Genomic DNA, 18,123 nt, shown 5'->3' with positions numbered 1-18,123 from the left:
GGGACTTAAAAATTGGCCTGTAACAGACTTCAAATCCTGGTGACGATTGAACTTGGTGATATTGTAACTAAAAAGAGCCCTTCTCTTGCTTGTATAGCTGCTTCCATCACTTCACACAGACACAACAGACGTTCTAGGCTTCAGAGTGGTACATAGACAGAGTGACAATCCTGGAATCTTATTATATAGATACACACACACTGTGCTCTCTCTCTCTCAGAGACTTTGTTTTTGTTCTTTCTTGTTGCATCTTTAAAAGCTAAAATAAGTCATTTTAGCATGAAAGGGACTGATTCTGTTTTCACTGCTACAGTGCCACTGACTGCAGGGGAGTTATTTCTGATTTATACTGGTGCAAGAACAGAATCAGGCTCAATGTCCTGCAGTAATGCCAACCCCTAAAGTGCAAAAATCACAAGTCAGTCCCCCCACTCCCAAAATCAAGAGATCATATGAAAAATCATGAGGTTTTTTAAAAATAATAAACTTTGGGTGCTTTTTCATTCCTTCCTGGCTTTTGAGGCGTTAGATCACACTTGGGATGTGTTTTGAAGCTTTTCTCTGCAACCAGGAGGGTTAGAAACTTATTTCTTCTTTTAAATGACAGCTGAGATTCTCGTGCCATATGGTGATTCTAGCAGCTGGGGCTTGAAGACAAGGAATTTAAACAGGAGACTCGTGAAATCACAAGAATCAACATCTGACCATGGCCTATTCCTTGTGTTTTAGCCTGGACCTTAAGGACAAAATCTGTATTGCCTTACTCAGTTTTAATTGACCTATGGCTTTTCTCTGCAGGCAGCGACATGGTTGAAGCAGAGAGAACCGGAATTAACATTGTGATATCTCCCTATCAGATCCACTTCACAAAAACACCCAAGTACTTCAAGCCAGGGATGCCATTTGAACTCATGGTAATATCTCTTCTTCTGGATCGTGCCCACTGTTACCTGAGGTGTATAAAGAGGAGAAAACTGTGGGTACTAGGGTGATCATGATGGTATAAGAACTTAGAATAGAATGGAAACAAAGGGCCACATTCCGATCTCAGTTACACCAACCTAATTCCAGTGTGATTCCACTCTAGATTTGCATCAGCATAAAAAGAGCAGGGTCTGGCCCAAAATCTGACAGCAAATACAAGGTGTGGAATCAGGGCCGTCCTTAGGATTTATGGTGCCCTAGGCAAGTTTATTAAACTGGTGCCCCTGTGCCTGATCTGCTCTTAGCAACACAAATATAAGCATACAGTACTGGAAAACTTGCCACATTCACGTTATTAAAACCAGTTTAACTTAATTAAGCACCCTGTAATGCTGATGCACTAGCACTAAAGAAGTAGCACTATAGAAAAAATTCTGATTTGACAGAATGATGCAAATAATATAATTTTTTTAATTTGTCAAAATTTTATTGGAAATTTATATGAAGAGGTATTGAAACAAGGATTAGTTTTTAATTAAAAGCAATCTTTCTGGCTTTTTTGGCTGCAAAATCAGTAATAATGTCATCATATGACAAAGACAAAGTCGTGTCTTGTTCGACTGCAAAAATAGCAAGACCAGTTAAGCGTTCCTGACTCATTGTAGAGCGGAGATAGTTTTTAATGAGCTTTAGTTTTGAGAAACTCTGTTCTCCTGATGCTACTGTTACAGGAATTGTCAGTAGAATACGAGTGGCAATGTACACTCATTAGAATGTACACTCAGTAGAATACGAGTGGCAAAGTCCTGGCCACTGGTCCTGCTCAGGCCACTGCCAGCTGAGTAAATGAAACCCCAGACCGGCAGCGGGCTGAGTGGGGCTGGTGGCTGGAACCCTAGACAAGGATCCCAGGCCCTGCTCAGCCCGCTGCTGGTCTGAGGTTCTGACCACCAACTCCTGCCAGCCAGGATCCCGGCCGCCAACCCCCCTCAGCCCGCTACCAGCCTGGGATTCTGCTCACCCAGGCTGGCAGGAGGCAGAGTGGGGCCAGCGGCTGGGATCCTGACTGGCAAGGGGCCGGCAGTCGGAAACCTGGAGTAGCAGTAGGCTGAGTGCTGCTGGCACCCCAGACTGGCAGCAGACTGAGCCACTCAACCTCCCACCAGCCCTGCTCAGCCCGCCACCAGCCCACTCAGCCCGCTGCCGGCTGAGTGAATGGAACCCCAGACTGACAGCAGGTTGAGTGGTTCAGCCGGCCTGCTCAGTCCACTGCCAGCCTGGGGTTCCTTGGGGGTCCCCAGGCCAGCAGCAGGTGCTGAGTGGGGCCGGCGGCTGGTATCCCAGCTGGCAATAGGGCAGCAGCCGGAACCCCAGAGCAGTGATGGGCCGAGCCGCTCAGCCTTCCACTGCATACCATCAAAAATCAGCTCACCTGCCACCTTTGGCAAGTGTGCCGTAGGTTACCGACTCCTGCTTTATACACTAGTAAGGAGATGAGCATATTACAGTTGTTGGAGGGCTCTTATCAGGAGTAACAGGCTATAGGAAAGTCAGTCAACATTTTTTGTTTCTCTGATGAAAACTGGCCCACTCCCTGCCTCAAACCAAACCTGTCACTAATAATTGTCAACAACTTAATTTTCTGTTTTTGGCTAAGATATTGATTTTTAAAAAAAAATATTGAAATTAGATTCAGGATTGTTAGCAAGAATTTTTGGCAAACAAAGTTGTTAAATGACAATCTAAATGGCAACACAGTACTGCTTTCATGCTTGGCTCACCCCCAAGTCTGCTGGTCCAACAGCTGCAGTAGACCCCAAAATTCACCTCTTAGGGTGCAGAGTGGCAACAGCAGCAGCAAACCCTCAGGTCCAATCACACGCTAATGGGCACCACCACCAGCCTTACGGACCATGGTGAAGTTAGCACAGCATCTGATCTCAGACAGGTAACCCATGGAGCCACAGCAGCTCATCCTGCCCTGTGCAGCTCCCCCAGGATGAGATGGATTGCTGGCAGCTGCTAGCCTGGGGGAGAGGCGCTTCCCAGCTAGGGTGACCAGATCCAGATGTCCTGATTTTATAGGACCAGTCCCGATATTTGGGGCTTTGTCTTATATAGGCACCAATTACCCCCACCTAGAGTTACCAGACAGCAAGTGTGAAAAATCAGGACAGGGGGTGGGGGTGCGGGTAAAAGGATCCTATATAAGAAAAAGACCCCCAAATTGGGACTGTCTCTATAAAATAGGGATATCTGCTCACCCTACCCCAATCCCCTATCCTGATTTTTCACACATCTGGCTAACTCCAGCCCAGCCCTGTGTGACATTCCAATCCTGGCTCGCTGCCCAGGAAGTGAGTTACTTTCACTTTCATTCCTCAGCAGGCAGCCAGCCAGCCTCCTCCCTCCACCTACCCCCCAGCACCTCACCCAACCCAGCCCTGACAGAGGGGAGGGAGGAGTGAGAGAGGGATGCTCCTGGGGAGGAGGGAGAAAGGAGGGGGTGCTCCGTGGGGCAGGGGGGGAGAAGAATGGATGTTATGGGGGACAACAAAGGATACTGGTTCCAGAGCCACAGAGCCTGCCTCACCTGACCTCAGCCGGGGGGAAAGAGTCACACTCACAGGTGAGCTCCTTCCCCAACCCCTACCCTCTCCCCTTCCCAGAGACCCCAGCAGCCAATCCCCTCCCTCAGACTGTGCAGCATTCTGCTCTCTCTAGGACCCAGCAGCCCTGCTCTTACATGGTCCACTGCTTCCCATCTGTCTGGGCTCCCTGCAGAGCGGTGCCCCCAGACCTAGTGGTGCCCTAGGCTGCTGCCTATTCTGCCTATGGCTAAGGACGACCCTGTGTGGAATGGCACCTAGCAAGAGGCTTGGTCCAAAATGTGCCCTGGGGTCAGTCAAATACTGGGGGATAATATTCCCTGGACTGTGTGTTAATTGCTGGCACTTCAGGCTTTTCTGACTGTAGAGGGGAATTGGGCACAGGTGAGGAGTTGCAAAGGGGGAGGGGCATTTGCAGAAATAGGGGGCAGAGGGACCATTGTGGATAGGAGGATGTGGGGGTATTTCAAAATTGGCACTAACAGAATGATTCTTTTCCCAGCAAGTTAGGCTGCATTATAGGGGGAGAAATATTATGCTCCTAATATTCTGAACCAGTCAGCCTCAGTCCTCTTGTCTGCAGAGAACATGGTTTGAGGTCCCACACTGCTCTGGGGCTGAAGAGTTTGCAAAGGGAATTTAGTATTTTTCTGTCAGCAGGCACGTAAGACTATAAATTAGCAGAGAACTGAAGCAATTATCTTTGGCTGCAGACCAAAGGTGCATAAACGAGTAATAGATAACCACAGTAATAAGCAGGTTAAGTCCATTTCTTATCTGGATATTTGCTTTATGTACAGTGGTGAATGGGATAAACATAAAAAGGAGTCGGAGGGCTGAACCGTAAGGTCCATGCAAGTAGCTGTCTGTTTTTCTTGCGTGCATGGAGGTAATTTAATTGCACCAACTCTGAATGCTTAGGGCTAAGATGAGTGCTCAAATTTTATACCGTCTGGAAATTTGGGGCTGGAAAGATCTTAGGCCAGAGGTGCTGACTTTCTGATTTCCCGGGGGTTGCTCAACCCCTGCTGTGTCCCAGGCCCCATCGCCACTCCACTCCTTCCCCCAAGGCCCCACCCGGCCTCTTCCCGTCCCACTCTGCCCTGCCTGCTCCTCCCCCTAGCACCTCTTGCCCACTGCTGAACTGATCCTCAGTGCTGGGAGGGACGGGGAGGAGCTGATCGGAGGCTTTTTTTTTCCCCAGTAGGTGCTCCAATCCCGGAGCACCCACAGAGTCAGCACCTCTGCTTAGGTCGTTAGAGGTAGTGCAAAATACATTTTTGGGGAGAATACTTGATCTTCTTAACTAAACCCCAGCTGATTTATGTAGGACAGAGGTGAGTGAATGTTCTACATCAGCCAAAGCCCAGTATGTAAGAGTTGGTTTCAGAGTAGGAATGAATTTACGTCGGTTACCAAGGTTCTGTTTGGAGCAACAGCGTGATAGGTTTAAACCTTTAAAATGCCCTTGGCTTTTGCAAGGCCCTTGATCTCTTCAGTCTTGAGGGGTTTCAGACCCAGGTCTAGTCAGCACTCAAAGGGTACATCTAGACTGCAGTCATGGGGTGTGCCTGGAGCTCTAGCTGACATCCTTGAACTAGCTTCCATCACCTACCTTGGGTCCAGGAACAGTGAAACTGCAGCAGCACTGGCTATATAAGCCCACCCTGAACCCTGGATAATTACTCACAGGGCTAGCCCGCGCTGATGCTCACACTGCCTTGACTTCACTGTTCCAGGACCCGGGGTAGTGAAATTAAAGCTAGCGTGAGTACTGTTGTCAGATGCCACCAGTGTGGTGCTCTGCTCTGTTTAATGTTGATAACAGTCGGCTGTGTGTGTGTGTTCCCTCTGTGTGTTTTGGTTAGATGGGCAGTTGCCTTATTTGCCTGGTGACAAAAAAAAGAAAAGACTAGGGTGAAATGAATTCCTCTCTGGCCTACATGAATCAATTTACTCTTAATTTTCGTATATTGTTTTGTTGGGTGTATAAAAGTGTAAACTGAGTTCAGGAGAAGGGTTGAAGTTGTGGTTTTATATTTTTGTATGCTTGCAGTTTTTAAAATGTGTGTGTATTTTGTGGTGTGATACAGCAGATCATTAAGGCCCCATTCCTCAGAGTTATTTAGGTGCCTAATTCCCATTGAAGTTTGAGGGTATGGACCTGAGATGCTCCACATGCAATTTGATTTAAAGTTAGGATGCAGGGAGCGCTGCACCCCTTATTTGATGCATCCTTTTTTGATTGTGCCCCTCAGGTCTACGTCACAAACCCCGATGGCTCTCCAGCCCCCCGTGTCCCAGTACAGGCTGAAGGATTCCAGTCAGCTGGGTCCACCCAGAGAGATGGAACTGCCAAGCTGATTATAAACATGCCCGGGAATAAGCAACAGGTTCCCATCATGGTGAGTAACCTTCTAACGCTGAGTCTGGGCTAAGTACTATATGCACCTTCAGGGAAATGCCCTGTTGGTGGCATTCACTCCCCTCTCATGCACTAAGCAGGGGGATAACTGAACTCTGTGCGTTCCATCTGCACCTGAGGTCAGTTTCCTGTATGCCATTGGGTTTTGGAGATGCTCTGATCACCATGTAACCAATGCTCCATCGTGGGGCCAGAAGAGATCCCAGAAAACATTGACATGGGCATAAGCAGGTCCAGATTATTCCCCTTGCCACAATGAAGGTACCTACCATGCAGCAAAGGAGGCCTGCAGATAACACATGGCTGCTTAGTGTGAAGACCCCTGTGAGGTGACACCAGGCTCAAGCTACAAAGCCCAAGAGAACACTGGATCTATCTGTGTCCAGTCACTTGAGGAGAGAGTCCCTCTGTATTCATCTCACCTCTCCTTCATGGGGCAAGGCTGTCTCCTCTGTTCAGGGACATGTTCTCTGACAGTCCAGAAATCTGGAGTCCCAGCAGGACTGTGCTGAAGCGATGGGCGAATTAAAAGTGGCATTTTTCGTTTCTCTGAAGTGTCATGCCTAGAATGGCTGTTAGCAGCAGACTCCACCAACAATGGCATCTCAGGGAAGCTTCTTCTGCTATTGCTCATGGTGTGACCCAGCGTGAGGGGCTAGAGACCCTAAGCTCACTCCCAGATTCAACTAGGATTTTATCTCCACCTCTCCTGCAGGTAAAAACTGCCCATCCCAACCTCCCAGCAAACCGCCAGGCCTCTAAGTCCATGGTGGCTGAAGCCTATCAGTCCCAAGGAGGGTCTCAAAACTATCTCCATCTGGCGGTGACGGCTTCTGAGCTCAAACCTGGAGACAACTTACCTGTGAACTTCCACCTGAAGAGCAACAATCCAGCTGTTCTGAACCAGATCCAGTATTTCACCTATATAGTAAGTGCTGCGTCCCTGGGAACTGGGATCTCCTGGAACTTAGGCATCATCTGAGTTTCCACCTGTCCTTTAATAGTCCCACTGCATGTAAGGAGAACCTGTAGCAGAGAATTCTTCCCAGTCAGGCAGTATATTGATTGTGTGTATAGCAGAGTGTGCAGGGCCCGGCTGGCTTCTGCCTCTGCAAGGTTCATAAAGTCACTCTGAGACCCTGGGTTTAGTAACCACTGGTGCACTTTATTCTCAGGCTTGTTCCCACCACTGTTTCACCATGAACAAGTAACCCTTCATCGTCTGCAGGCAGGGGGGATGGGAGAGCTACCTCCCTGCTTTCATTCCCTTCCTTTTTCCTTTCCTCCTGCTCTCCCCTGGCTTCCTTCCCCTGAGACTTTTATGCAGCCACAGTCTAATTAGGTAGCAGCTGTCTCTGCCTCTTCAATTAGGGCCAGGTTACCTCCAGCCTGCTCTAATTTGTTCCCCTAGTGAGGAGCGGGCATGACAGAGGGCTGAAGCTGCAACCCTTTGCCCAGCACCCCGTCGCAGTGTGAATGAAATTAAGGCAGTCATGGGGACGAACCTTTATCCACTTCTGGTTGCTGACTCTGGGCCCTGTGATAATCAATAGAGCCTACTTCCTCCAGGAGCTGGAGACAGAACCCAGGAGTCCTAACAACCATCTCTCTGCACTTGCTACTAAACCATACTTCCTCTTCGATCTGCAGTTGGAACCAGGAGTCCTGACTCCTCCTCGTGCACTCACTAGATCATATTTCCTCTTCGAGCTGGGGATGGCACCCAGGAATCCCTGCTCTCAGTTCCCTGTTCTGAACACTAGACGTTACTGTGACTTTTTCAATGCAGAGTAGTAGGTCCACTCTGTTATATTTAGAACTGGACAGTCCAATAATAAAGTTGCCATATAGCGCGGATATGAAGTATATTTGGCGAGTGGGATGGGGGAAAGGAGGGGTGGTCTCTGTTGGTGAAACATAAACAATACTCAGATTTGTGAATCAGATTTGGTGAATATTAGCAGCACCGCATCTAGAGCCTATTCCTGCAACACATGAATTTTAGCTTATTTTCCTCTCTCCGCTCAGATGTAAATGCCCATCTGAAAAGTTGCAAATGACCGTCTCTTACTAGTAGAAAACAGGTGGATGGGAAGATTCATGGAATCTGTATCACCCATTGTGTTAACTCTTGTGGCCTTTAAAAATCCACATCTCATGTTTCCCTGTTAGATCCTGAACAAAGGGAAGATCATTCGTGCAGGGAGACAGGCCAGGCTGGCGGGACAAAATCTGGTGACCATGTCCCTGCCCATCACTCCAGACCTCATCCCTTCATTCCGCATCGTGGCTTATTACCAAGTAGGAAATTCGGAGATTGTAGCAGACTCGGTCTGGCTGGATATCCAGGACACTTGCATGGGAACGGTAGGTTGATATTCAAGTTGGCCTTCTACATGTTAATACCTATGAAGGTGCCGACTGACTCTCAAAAGAGACTCTACAAATGGCACCGTGGGGCTTCTCATTGACTATCTCCCAGCAAATTCTGGATCACATTTGATCGATTTGCATGTACAAAGATGTAACTCAGCCCCCACAAGCCAATGCTGTCAATCCACTCTGGGATCCGGGAGTCAAGCTCTGATTCCTTCTAGCTCAGCAATAAAGAGTCTGTGGATTGAAGTGGATGGAGCTATACTGACTTGCACCAGCTGAGTATCTGGCTTTGTATCTGCACCATAATTAGCCATTTTACTGATGATGTGGAAAGTCAGAATTGATTCCAGTTCCCTCGCCCAGGGCTGGGCTGGTTCTTCAGGGCTAACAGGAGTAAGATTCTTATTTTTGGCAAATGAATTCAGGAGATGTAACTCCTAATGCCTATAGGGGACCTGACTGTGATGTAACTACAATGCTGAGCTGCTGTAACTCCAGTTAATTGCTCCTGATTTACACTTGTGTGAGATCAGAATCGGGCCCACAAAGCAGATCCATTACAGTTCAAACTTCTTTGTAGATTTCCCAGAGCTGCCTGAGGGACAAAGTCACCTTTCCATCATGGCTCGAACAAAGGGACCTCATGGACACTGAGTCCAATTCTGCTCTCAGTTTACACCCTCATGAATATGGAGTAACAGCACTGAAGTCAGTGGAACTACTCCAGATTTACACAGCTGCCCCTGAGATCAGAACTAGGCTTTCGGATGCTCAGGGAACCTGAGATCTTACCTCCTTTTCTCCTATGTTTTGCAAAGGACGGGTTCTTAGCTGCTCTCTCTGCTTTAAAACAAAACCTCTCCCCTCACTCTCTTTCATACAGCTAGTGGTGAAAGGAGCCTCCAACGAAGACGACAGGAGAATCCATGAGCCAGGAACGCCAATGAAACTCAAGCTGGAAGGAGATCACAGAGCTTATGTCGGCCTGGTGGCTGTGGACAAAGGTGTCTACGTTCTGAACAAAAAGCACAAAATTACACAATCTAAGGTGAGGCATGAAAGATGTTGGTTGTAACTTGTGATGTTTATAGCGGGAAATGCTGCTCAGCCCTTATCCTTGCTCTACGCCCCAGGATGGCGAAAAGCGAAGTGAGTGTTTTGTTTGCAGAGCTGCTGCTTGGGGTGTGAGCTCCATTGTACTTTCACTGAGCTGGGACAGCCAGGTCAGTACTTGGCTGGGAGACACCCAGGGAGTGCTGTTCTGGACACACTAAAGGACATCCTGCCCTTTGGACAGTGTTGACCCAGATGGTGCTGGGCTGTAGGAAACTGTGTGGGTGATGCAGTAGGGGGCGCTCTCCCTTCAGAGGCAGTTCTCACCCCAGTGCCCATGGTGGTGCTGTACATCAGGGAGTAGGGGTGTGCTCAGTAGGGGGCGCTCTCCATCTCCCAGTCAGAGCTGCACCCAATGCGGCGATAGTGGGTGCTGTGTTGCTTTGTGTGGAGTGGGGTCTTAGCAGGGGGCGCTGTCCCCTCCCAGTCAGTGCTGAACCAATGTCCCAGTGCAACATTAGGGGGCGCTGTGCTGCAGGGAAAAGTGTTAGTGACTCAGCAGAGGGTGGCTTTCTTCTGAGTCAGCACTGATTCCCGGGCATCATCAAGGTTTTAGGGGACGCAATGCTACTGAAAGTGCCATTTCTCAGCTGCCTTATCAAACACACGTTCTGGTAATTAAATGTCCTGTGACCCTTTTAACAAGGGTCAGGGCCCTGGTGCTCCGGTTAAATTCTAATTTGAGTATTTAATTTCTCTCTGCCTAACATCCTCCTCTGTCTGGGTTCAACTGACTGCGTAATTCTTTCTTTCTCCTCCTAAAATCAGGTGTGTTGCTGGTGCAGAATGGCCTTTACTTACGGTTCAGATTTCACTTTCATTTACACTGCTGCAAACACAAAACTAGTCAAAGGAAGTCAGTGGAGTTACTGCAGATTGCACAGTTGTACCTGAAACCAGAATCTGGCTCACAGCCTGTATATGTTTTGGGATCATGCTGGACCATTGTATTTGCGCTTCACAGATCTGGGACTCGGTGGAGAAGAGTGACATTGGCTGTACAGCTGGCAGTGGAAAGAACAATCTGGGGGTATTTACGGATGCTGGACTGGCCCTGGAGACAAGCAATAGGATTTCCACCACCCAGAGAACAGGTATCACTCTGAACGGTCGCCATGAGCGATGGAGGAAGGGAAGAAAGAGTCAGCAAAGCAAGGCACAGTGACCTACGCCATGACCTCGGGGTAGGGACATCAGTCTAGCAGGGCAAATCCCACTGGACCGGCCTAGGAATGGAAATGTTGGGGTTATAGTGGGGGATGAGAATAAGGTCCTGAATTCTCACTGGAGCCCACCTATTAAAAAAGGGATTAATTTTAAGAATGGGATAATTCCAAGAAGGGGATTCAAAGGCTCTCTCCTAGCTCTCTAGGCTTCTCCCACTTTCAAAGTATCTTTCTTCCCTTTGGCCTGGGGGAAGGGATGGGCAGATGGCTGGTGCTTCTCTCTGACTCTCTCTGTCCCAGGCTACAGGCTTTTTGGGCCAGTGCGCTAGAACGGAGGAAGGAATGAAGCTTCCTTCACTCTCCTCTCTTTTTGGTTGCCCTGGCTGGCTGAGCATCTGCCCACCAGCTCTCATGTGGCTCCCAGCTGGGACAGGAAGGAGCAATATGTTATGTGCCAAAATGGCTTTTCTGGTTTCCTGATTTCCCCCTAAATCAATGGGATTCTGCTCATTGAGGCCTAGACCATTCTCAAAAATTTGGGAATTGACCAGATGTGGTGTTTGAAAGTTACCCTGTTACATCCACACAGAGAAATGGCAGCAAGTTGAGTGTAGGCCTCACTTGGTGGGTGGGTTTTTAATTTCTGTTTCTCACTTCCTTCTGCAGATCCAGAGTGTCCACAGCCAGCAAAACGCCGGCGCCGCTCCGTTCAGCTCATTGAGTATAAGGCAATCAAAAGTAGGTACTAAACAGGGGGGGTAGCTATCCTTGGTCAAAGCAAGTATGGAAAGCAGGAATGTGATTCCCTAGCGTGACAAGTTTCACCCTGCTACAGCCTCCTGCCAGCTGCATTTCTTCTAGCAGGAAATGGGGGAGTCTGGATACACTTCCATATGAGGAGAGATTGGAACTGGTCAGTTTATAGAGGGGATGCGATAGAGGTATAGAAAACAATGAATGGTAACTTGCTCTTTGGGGCACGGACCCTCTCTGTTCTGGGTTGGTAAAGACCACAGCACTGTGGGGTTCTGGGCCATGACTGGGGACCCAAAGTGCTACACAACTCAAATAACAACAACAGGTACATTGTTACATTACCCATATAAGCACAAGGAGACACTCAACCCAAATGAATGGTTTCTAATTAAGAATTTATAAAAGGAACTATTTTCATACACAATGCATTAACCCATAGTACTCACCACCATAGGATTGTATTGAGGCCAAGAGCCTAGCAGGATTCAAAAAAGGATGAGCCATTTATATGGAAAAGGAGGATGTTCACCATTCCATAGGATAGGATTTTTTAAGAAGACCTATACATCCCCATGCTTCAGGGCATGAGCCAACCTGACTGGGGTCAGGATGAAACCTCTCTGCGAGCAGGTTATTCTACTGTGGGATTTCTTGCACCTTTCTCTGAAGCAGCTGGTGCTAGTCACTGTTAGAGACAAGATACTGGATTAGACAGAGCAGAGTGCCAGTTCCTGTGTTCTTTCTTTGGCCAAGTCTACTAGTAAATTAATGAGAGAGCGAGAGTGAGGACTAGAAGGAGCTTGGTCGGAATGATCTCCTGGCTTGTACATTTCAGCGGCAGATTACCAGGACCGGAAGCTGAAGAAATGCTGTGAAGACGGGATGCATGAGAACCCCATGGGGCACAGCTGCGAGAAGCGGGTTGGGTACATCCTGGATACGGATGAATGCAAGAAGACCTTCCTCGACTGCTGCAATTATATCAAGACCATACGTGACAAGCTGCAGCGGGAGCTCCATCTGGAACTTGCAAGAAGCAAGTACCAGGGTTTCAGTATCACTCAGAGGAGCAAGACAGGGGGAATTGTTAGAGAAATAAGACCGTGCCATGTGAACTAACCCTGCCCATGTTCACAGATCTCCCATGGGAGAGATGGACATGAATGCAGTGGCAGCAATCCTGTTAGACTTGCACCATGTTGATATGGGGACCCAGATGAGTCAGGGTAATAACCTCTTCACAGGTCGCCGCTGAGGTTTAACCATTGTTTCTAAAGCACAGTCCTCTACCACTTGAACTAAAGGGGTAACTCCCTAGCTAGGAATAGTAGTAGGCTCTTACCTTTGCAGAATATCCACTAGAGGGCGCACATGTAGCACTGAGACAGTGGCTTATACCAGTGTTATAGAAGCCCAGAAAAGGCTAGCTCATCGGGGAACAGAAAGGCAGGCATGGAGAGAAGAAGCCTGTGGCTTCTCCTCCAGCTGTTCAACCGCATTCTAATTCATTCTCTTCTGGGCTGGCAGCATCAAAACTTGGCAATGTAGGTCAAATCAGGGATGCTTTCAGATCAGTTCTAGAATAGGCTAACCCCCAAATCCTTTCAGGTTTGCCCCATCCCAGTTAATGTCACTACAGAGCCAGATGGTCTGTGATTTGATTTCCCAGGTGATCTGGATGAAGATTTCATGTCTGACGAAGATATTACCTCAAGGAGCCAGTTTCCAGAGAGCTGGCTGTGGCAAGTGGAGCAACTGACTGAGCGACCAAATGAACTGGGGTAAGAGCATGTGGCCGTGTCACTCCCATTCATCAAAGGGCCACATTCAGATGTGGTATGGTATAGCTCCCACCAGGGCCGGCGCTTCCTTTAGGCGACCCTAGGCGGTTGCCTAGGGCACCAGGATTCGGGGGGCGGCATTTTGTGCGCTTCCCACGGGGCACACGGGAGCTTTCACTTCCACTCCCGTCGTGCTGCTGAAGAAGGACCTTATGCCGACGTGCCGCGGAAAACAGCGGCAGGCAATTGCGCAGCTCAATGACTGCCACTGTCGCCTGCAGCATTTCGGCGCAGGGTCCTTCGGCGGCACGATGGGAGTGGAACCAGAAACTCCAGCGCACCATGGGGAGAGCACAAAATGCCGCCCCTCCCCGAATTCTGCCTAGGGCACCAGAAACCCTGGCGCTGCTCCTGGCTCCCACTGAAGTCAGTGTCTCTCCACCAGCAAAATCACCACTGGAGATGGGTGGAGTATTTGTCATGAATTAGGGCCAGCATTCAGCAGATGATCCATATTCAGAGTCACTCCTAGATTTTAGGGCCAGAATGGGCTGTTAGATCATCCAGTCTCACCTTCTGTGTAACAGAGTGCAGAGAATTTAATTCAGTTACTCCAGTTTTGAGCCCATATTTAGGTACCTAAAAGAACTGGCCTGACTTTCAGAGGTGCTGAGCAGCCAGCAGTATCCCCTGGCTTCAGCCCTAGTGAAAAACCAGGCAGCTGATTTAGGTGCTAGAATATGGATGTAGGTGTCTGGCTGTTTAGCGTTGGGCTTTTATCCTGTTCGGGAACCGTTCCTCATTTCTGTTTGTTAGTCTGGTTGTGGTATTGGGTTGCTGAGACATGTGATATTGACGGTGATTTCTAATTGGATGGCTGAACCTTTTTTTAAATGGTAAATGAAGTGATGGGTCAGGCCCCTCTCCACTGGAATGGAATATAATTCCCCTGCTTGGAATTAGACCGGGACACTAGAATTAATATCCCTACCCTTGAGACTTTTAAAACAGGTTGTGTCCTGTGGCTGGTGCAGATCTTAGACCGCTGAGTTCCTCTCCAGATGGCTCTATAGTTCAGTAGTTGGGTGAAGAAGGCTTTACCATGGACGTCAGTCCTAACCTAGAAGGATCTCGACCAGTGACGGGCAAATTTTTTTGGCCTGAGGGCCACATCGAGTTTCTGAAATTGCATGAAGAGCTGGTTAGAGGAGGCTGTGCCTCCCCAAATAGCCAGATGTGGCCTGGCCCCTGCCCCTTATCCCACCACCCCTGCTTCTTGTCCCCTGACAGTCCCTCTCTCTCCCGGGACTCTTGCCCCATCCACCTCTCCCTGTCCCCTGACTGCCCCAGAATCGCTGCCCTTTATTGCCCCCTGCCACTCTATCCAACCCCCCTCCTCCTTCCTGAGTACCCCCCCGAGGACCCCTGCCCCCATTCAACTCCCCTGTTCCCTGACCATCACCCCGAACTCCCCTGCCCTCTATCCTCGCTCCCTGCCCCCTTACCTTACTGGACCGCTGGTGGTGTTACAGTTGTACCACCCAGAGCACCAGGACAGGCAGCCATGCTGTCCAACTGGAGCCAGCCACACCACCATGCAGCGCAGAGCACCGGGTCAGGCCGACTTTGCAGCTGCGCTGCCCGGTAAGAGTTTGCAGCCTCATTGCCCAGAGCATTGCACTGGTGGCACAGTGAGCTGAGGCTGCGGGGGAGAGGGGACAGCAGGGGAGGGGCCGGGGGCTAGGCTCCTGGGCCAGGAGCTCAGGGGCCGGGAAGGAGGGTCCCGCAGGCCAGATGTGCATATAGTTTGCCCACCTTTGATTTTCGCCCCCTAGCTGGGGAATGTCCATCAGTTCTAGCTCCTTCCTTCTGTAACAGGCTCTGTCTTTCTCTTTCCATGTAGAATTTCTTCCAAGACGGTGTCCATTTTCCTGAAGGATTCCATCACCACCTGGGAAGTCCTGGCTGTGAGCCTTTCAGAGACCAAAGGTGAGGAACACAACGAGCTCTCCAGAGAACAGGCAGAAAAGCTAATGGGGAAAAGACCCTAGGCCACAATGGGCCTTGGAAAGGTCACAGTGAGATGGAACAATCGAGGAGACAGCAGACATGTTTCAGGACTAAAGTATAAGCCCCCCTGTCTCTGACCCTGGGTCTTTCCCCATTGCAGGGATCTGTGTGGCTCACCCCTATGAGATAACAGTAATGAAAGATTTTTTCATCGACCTCCGTCTGCCCTACTCTGTAGTGAGGAATGAGCAGGTGGAAATCCGGGCTATTCTCTACAACTATCGGGAACAAACAATTAAGGTAAGCTCATTGCCTCATGGGGCTCTGCAATGGACCTGAGGCTATCAAAATTAAGAACCCAATAGTAGTGGGGGATTTCAATTATCCCCATATTGACTAGGAACATCTCACTTCAGGACGAAATGCAGAGATAAAATTTCTCGGTACTTTAAATGACTGCTTCATGGAGCAGTTGGTATGGGAACCCACAAGAGGAGATTTAATCCTAAGTGGAGTGCAGGAGCTGGTCCAAGAGGTAACTATAGCAGGACCGCTTGGAAATAGTGACCATAATACAATAGCATTCAACATCCCTGTGGGGGGAAGAACATCTCAACAGCCCAACACTGTGACATTTAATTTCAAAAGGGGGAACTATACAAAAATGAGGGGGTTAGTTAAACAAAAGTTAAAAGGTACAGTGACTAAAGTGAAATCCCTGCAAGTTGCATGGGCCCTTTTTAAAGACACCATAATAGAGGCCCAACTTCAATGTATACCCCGAATTAAGAAACACAGTAAAAGAACTAAAAAAGAGCCCCCGTGGCTTAACAACCATGTAAAAGAAGTAGTGAGAGATAAAAAGACTTCCTTTAAAAAGTGGAAGTCAAATCCTAGTGAGGCAAATAGAAAGGAGCACAAACACTGCCAGCTTAAGTGCAAGAGTGTAATAAGTAAAGCCAAAGAGGAGTTTGAAGAACAGCTAGCCAAAAACTCCAAAGGTAATAACAAAATGTTTTTTGAGTACATCAGAAGCAGGAAACCTGCTAAACAATCAGTGGGGTCCCTTGACGATCGAAATACAAAAGGAGCGCTTAAAGACGATAAAGTCATTGTGGAGAAGCTAAATGGATTCTTTGCTTCAGTCTTCACGGCTGTGGATGTTAGGGAGATTCCCAAACCTAAGCTGGCTTTTGTAGGTGACAAATCTGAGGAACTGTCACAGATTGAAGTGTCACTAGAGGAGGTTTTGGAATTAATTGATAAACTCAACATTAACAAGTCACCAGGACCAGATGACATTCACCCAAGAGTTCTGAAAGAACTCAAATGTGAAGTTGCGGAACTATTAACTAAGGTTTGTAACCGGTCCTTTAAATCGGCTTCGATATCCAACGACTGGAACTTAGCTAATGTAACGCCAATATTTAAAAAGGGCTCTAGAGGTGATCCTGGCAATTACAGACCGGTAAGTCTAACGTCGGTACCGGGCAAATTAGTCGAAACAATAGTTAAGAATAAAATTGTCAGACACATAGAAAAACATAAACTATTGAGAAATAGTCAACATGGTTTCTGTAAAGGGAAATCGTGTCTTACTAATCTATTAGAGTTCTTTTGAAGGGGTCAACAAACATGTGGACAAGGGGAATCCAGCAGACATAGTGTACTTAGATTTCCAGAAAGCCTTTGACAAGGTCCCTCACCAAAGGCTCTTACGTAAATTAAGCTGTCATGGGATAAAAGGGGAGGTCCTTTCATGGATTGAGAACTAGTTAAAAGACAGGGAACAAAGGGTAGGAATTAATGGTAAATTCTCAGAATGGAGAGGGGTAACTAGTGGTGTTCCTCAAGGGTCAGTCCTAGGACCAATCCTATTCAATTTATTCATAAATGATCTGGAGGAAGGGGTAAACAGTGAGGTGGCAAAGTTTGCAGATGATACTAAACTGCTCAAGATAGTTAAGGCCAAAGCAGATTGTGAAGAACTTCAAAAAGATCTCACAAAACTAAGTGATTGGGCAACAAAATGGCAAATGAAATTTAATGTGGATAAATGTAAAATAATGCACATTGGAAAAAATAACCCCAACTATACATACAATATGATGGGGGCTAATTTAGCTACAACGAGTCAGGAAAAAGATCTTGGCGTCATCGTGGATAGTTCTCTGAAGATGTCCACGCAGTGCACAGAGGCAGTCAAAAAAGCAAACAGGATGTTAGGAATCATTAAAAAGGGAATAGAGAATAAGACTGAGAATATATTATTGCCCTTCTATAAATCCATGGTACGCCCACATCTCGAATACTGTGTACAGATGTGGTCTCCTCACCTCAAAAAAGATATACTGACACTAGAAAAGGTTCAGAAAAGGGCAACTAAAATGATTAGGGTTTTGGAGAGGGTCCCATATGAGGAAAGATTAAAGAGGCTAGGCCTCTTCAGCTTGGAAAAGAGGAAACTAAGTGGGGATATGATAGAGGTATATAAAATCATGAGTGATGTAGAGAAAGTGGATAAGGAAAAGTTATTTACTTATTCCCATAATACAAGAACTAGGGGTCACCAAATGAAATTAATAGGTAGCAGGTTTAAAACAAATAAAAGGAAGTTCTTCTTCACGCAGCGCACAATCAACTTGTGGAGCTCTTTACCCGAGGAGGTTGTGAATGCTAGGACTATAACAATGTTTAAAAGGGAACTGGATAAATTCATGGTGACTAAGTCCATAAATGGCTATTAGCCAGGAAGGGTAAAGAATGGTGTCCCTAGCCTCTGTTCATCAGAGGATGGAGATGGATGGCAGGAGAGAGATCACTTGATCATTGCCTGTTAGCTTCACTCCCTCTGGGGCACCTGGCATTGGCCACTGTCGGTAGACAGATACTGGGCTAGATGGAACTTTGGTTTGACCCAGTACGGCGTCTTATGTTCTTATGTTATAATGCTTTGACAG

The 18,123-nt window shown here is 47.9% G+C and overlaps 1 protein-coding gene across 1 annotated transcript in view; it reads left to right on the top strand.

Moving 5' to 3' along the window:
• Positions 1–18,123, top strand: part of LOC127035326 (complement C3-like) — a 190,556-nt gene that overhangs the window by 12,703 nt on the left and 159,730 nt on the right. Inside the window, exons 10-20 of the mRNA XM_050925059.1 lie at positions 799–914; positions 5,792–5,938; positions 6,674–6,886; positions 8,131–8,325; positions 9,221–9,385; positions 10,415–10,544; positions 11,283–11,354; positions 12,208–12,408; positions 13,042–13,153; positions 15,057–15,142; positions 15,324–15,463. Coding sequence (XP_050781016.1) covers positions 799–914; positions 5,792–5,938; positions 6,674–6,886; positions 8,131–8,325; positions 9,221–9,385; positions 10,415–10,544; positions 11,283–11,354; positions 12,208–12,408; positions 13,042–13,153; positions 15,057–15,142; positions 15,324–15,463 — 1,577 coding nt within the window. The remainder of the gene's footprint in view (positions 1–798; positions 915–5,791; positions 5,939–6,673; positions 6,887–8,130; positions 8,326–9,220; positions 9,386–10,414; positions 10,545–11,282; positions 11,355–12,207; positions 12,409–13,041; positions 13,154–15,056; positions 15,143–15,323; positions 15,464–18,123) is intronic.

The sequence above is a fragment of the Gopherus flavomarginatus genome, chromosome 16, assembly GCF_025201925.1.
Source record: "Gopherus flavomarginatus isolate rGopFla2 chromosome 16, rGopFla2.mat.asm, whole genome shotgun sequence".
NCBI classification, from domain to species: Eukaryota; Metazoa; Chordata; order Testudines; family Testudinidae; genus Gopherus; species Gopherus flavomarginatus.
This window is presented reverse-complemented; position numbering and strand designations above follow the sequence as displayed.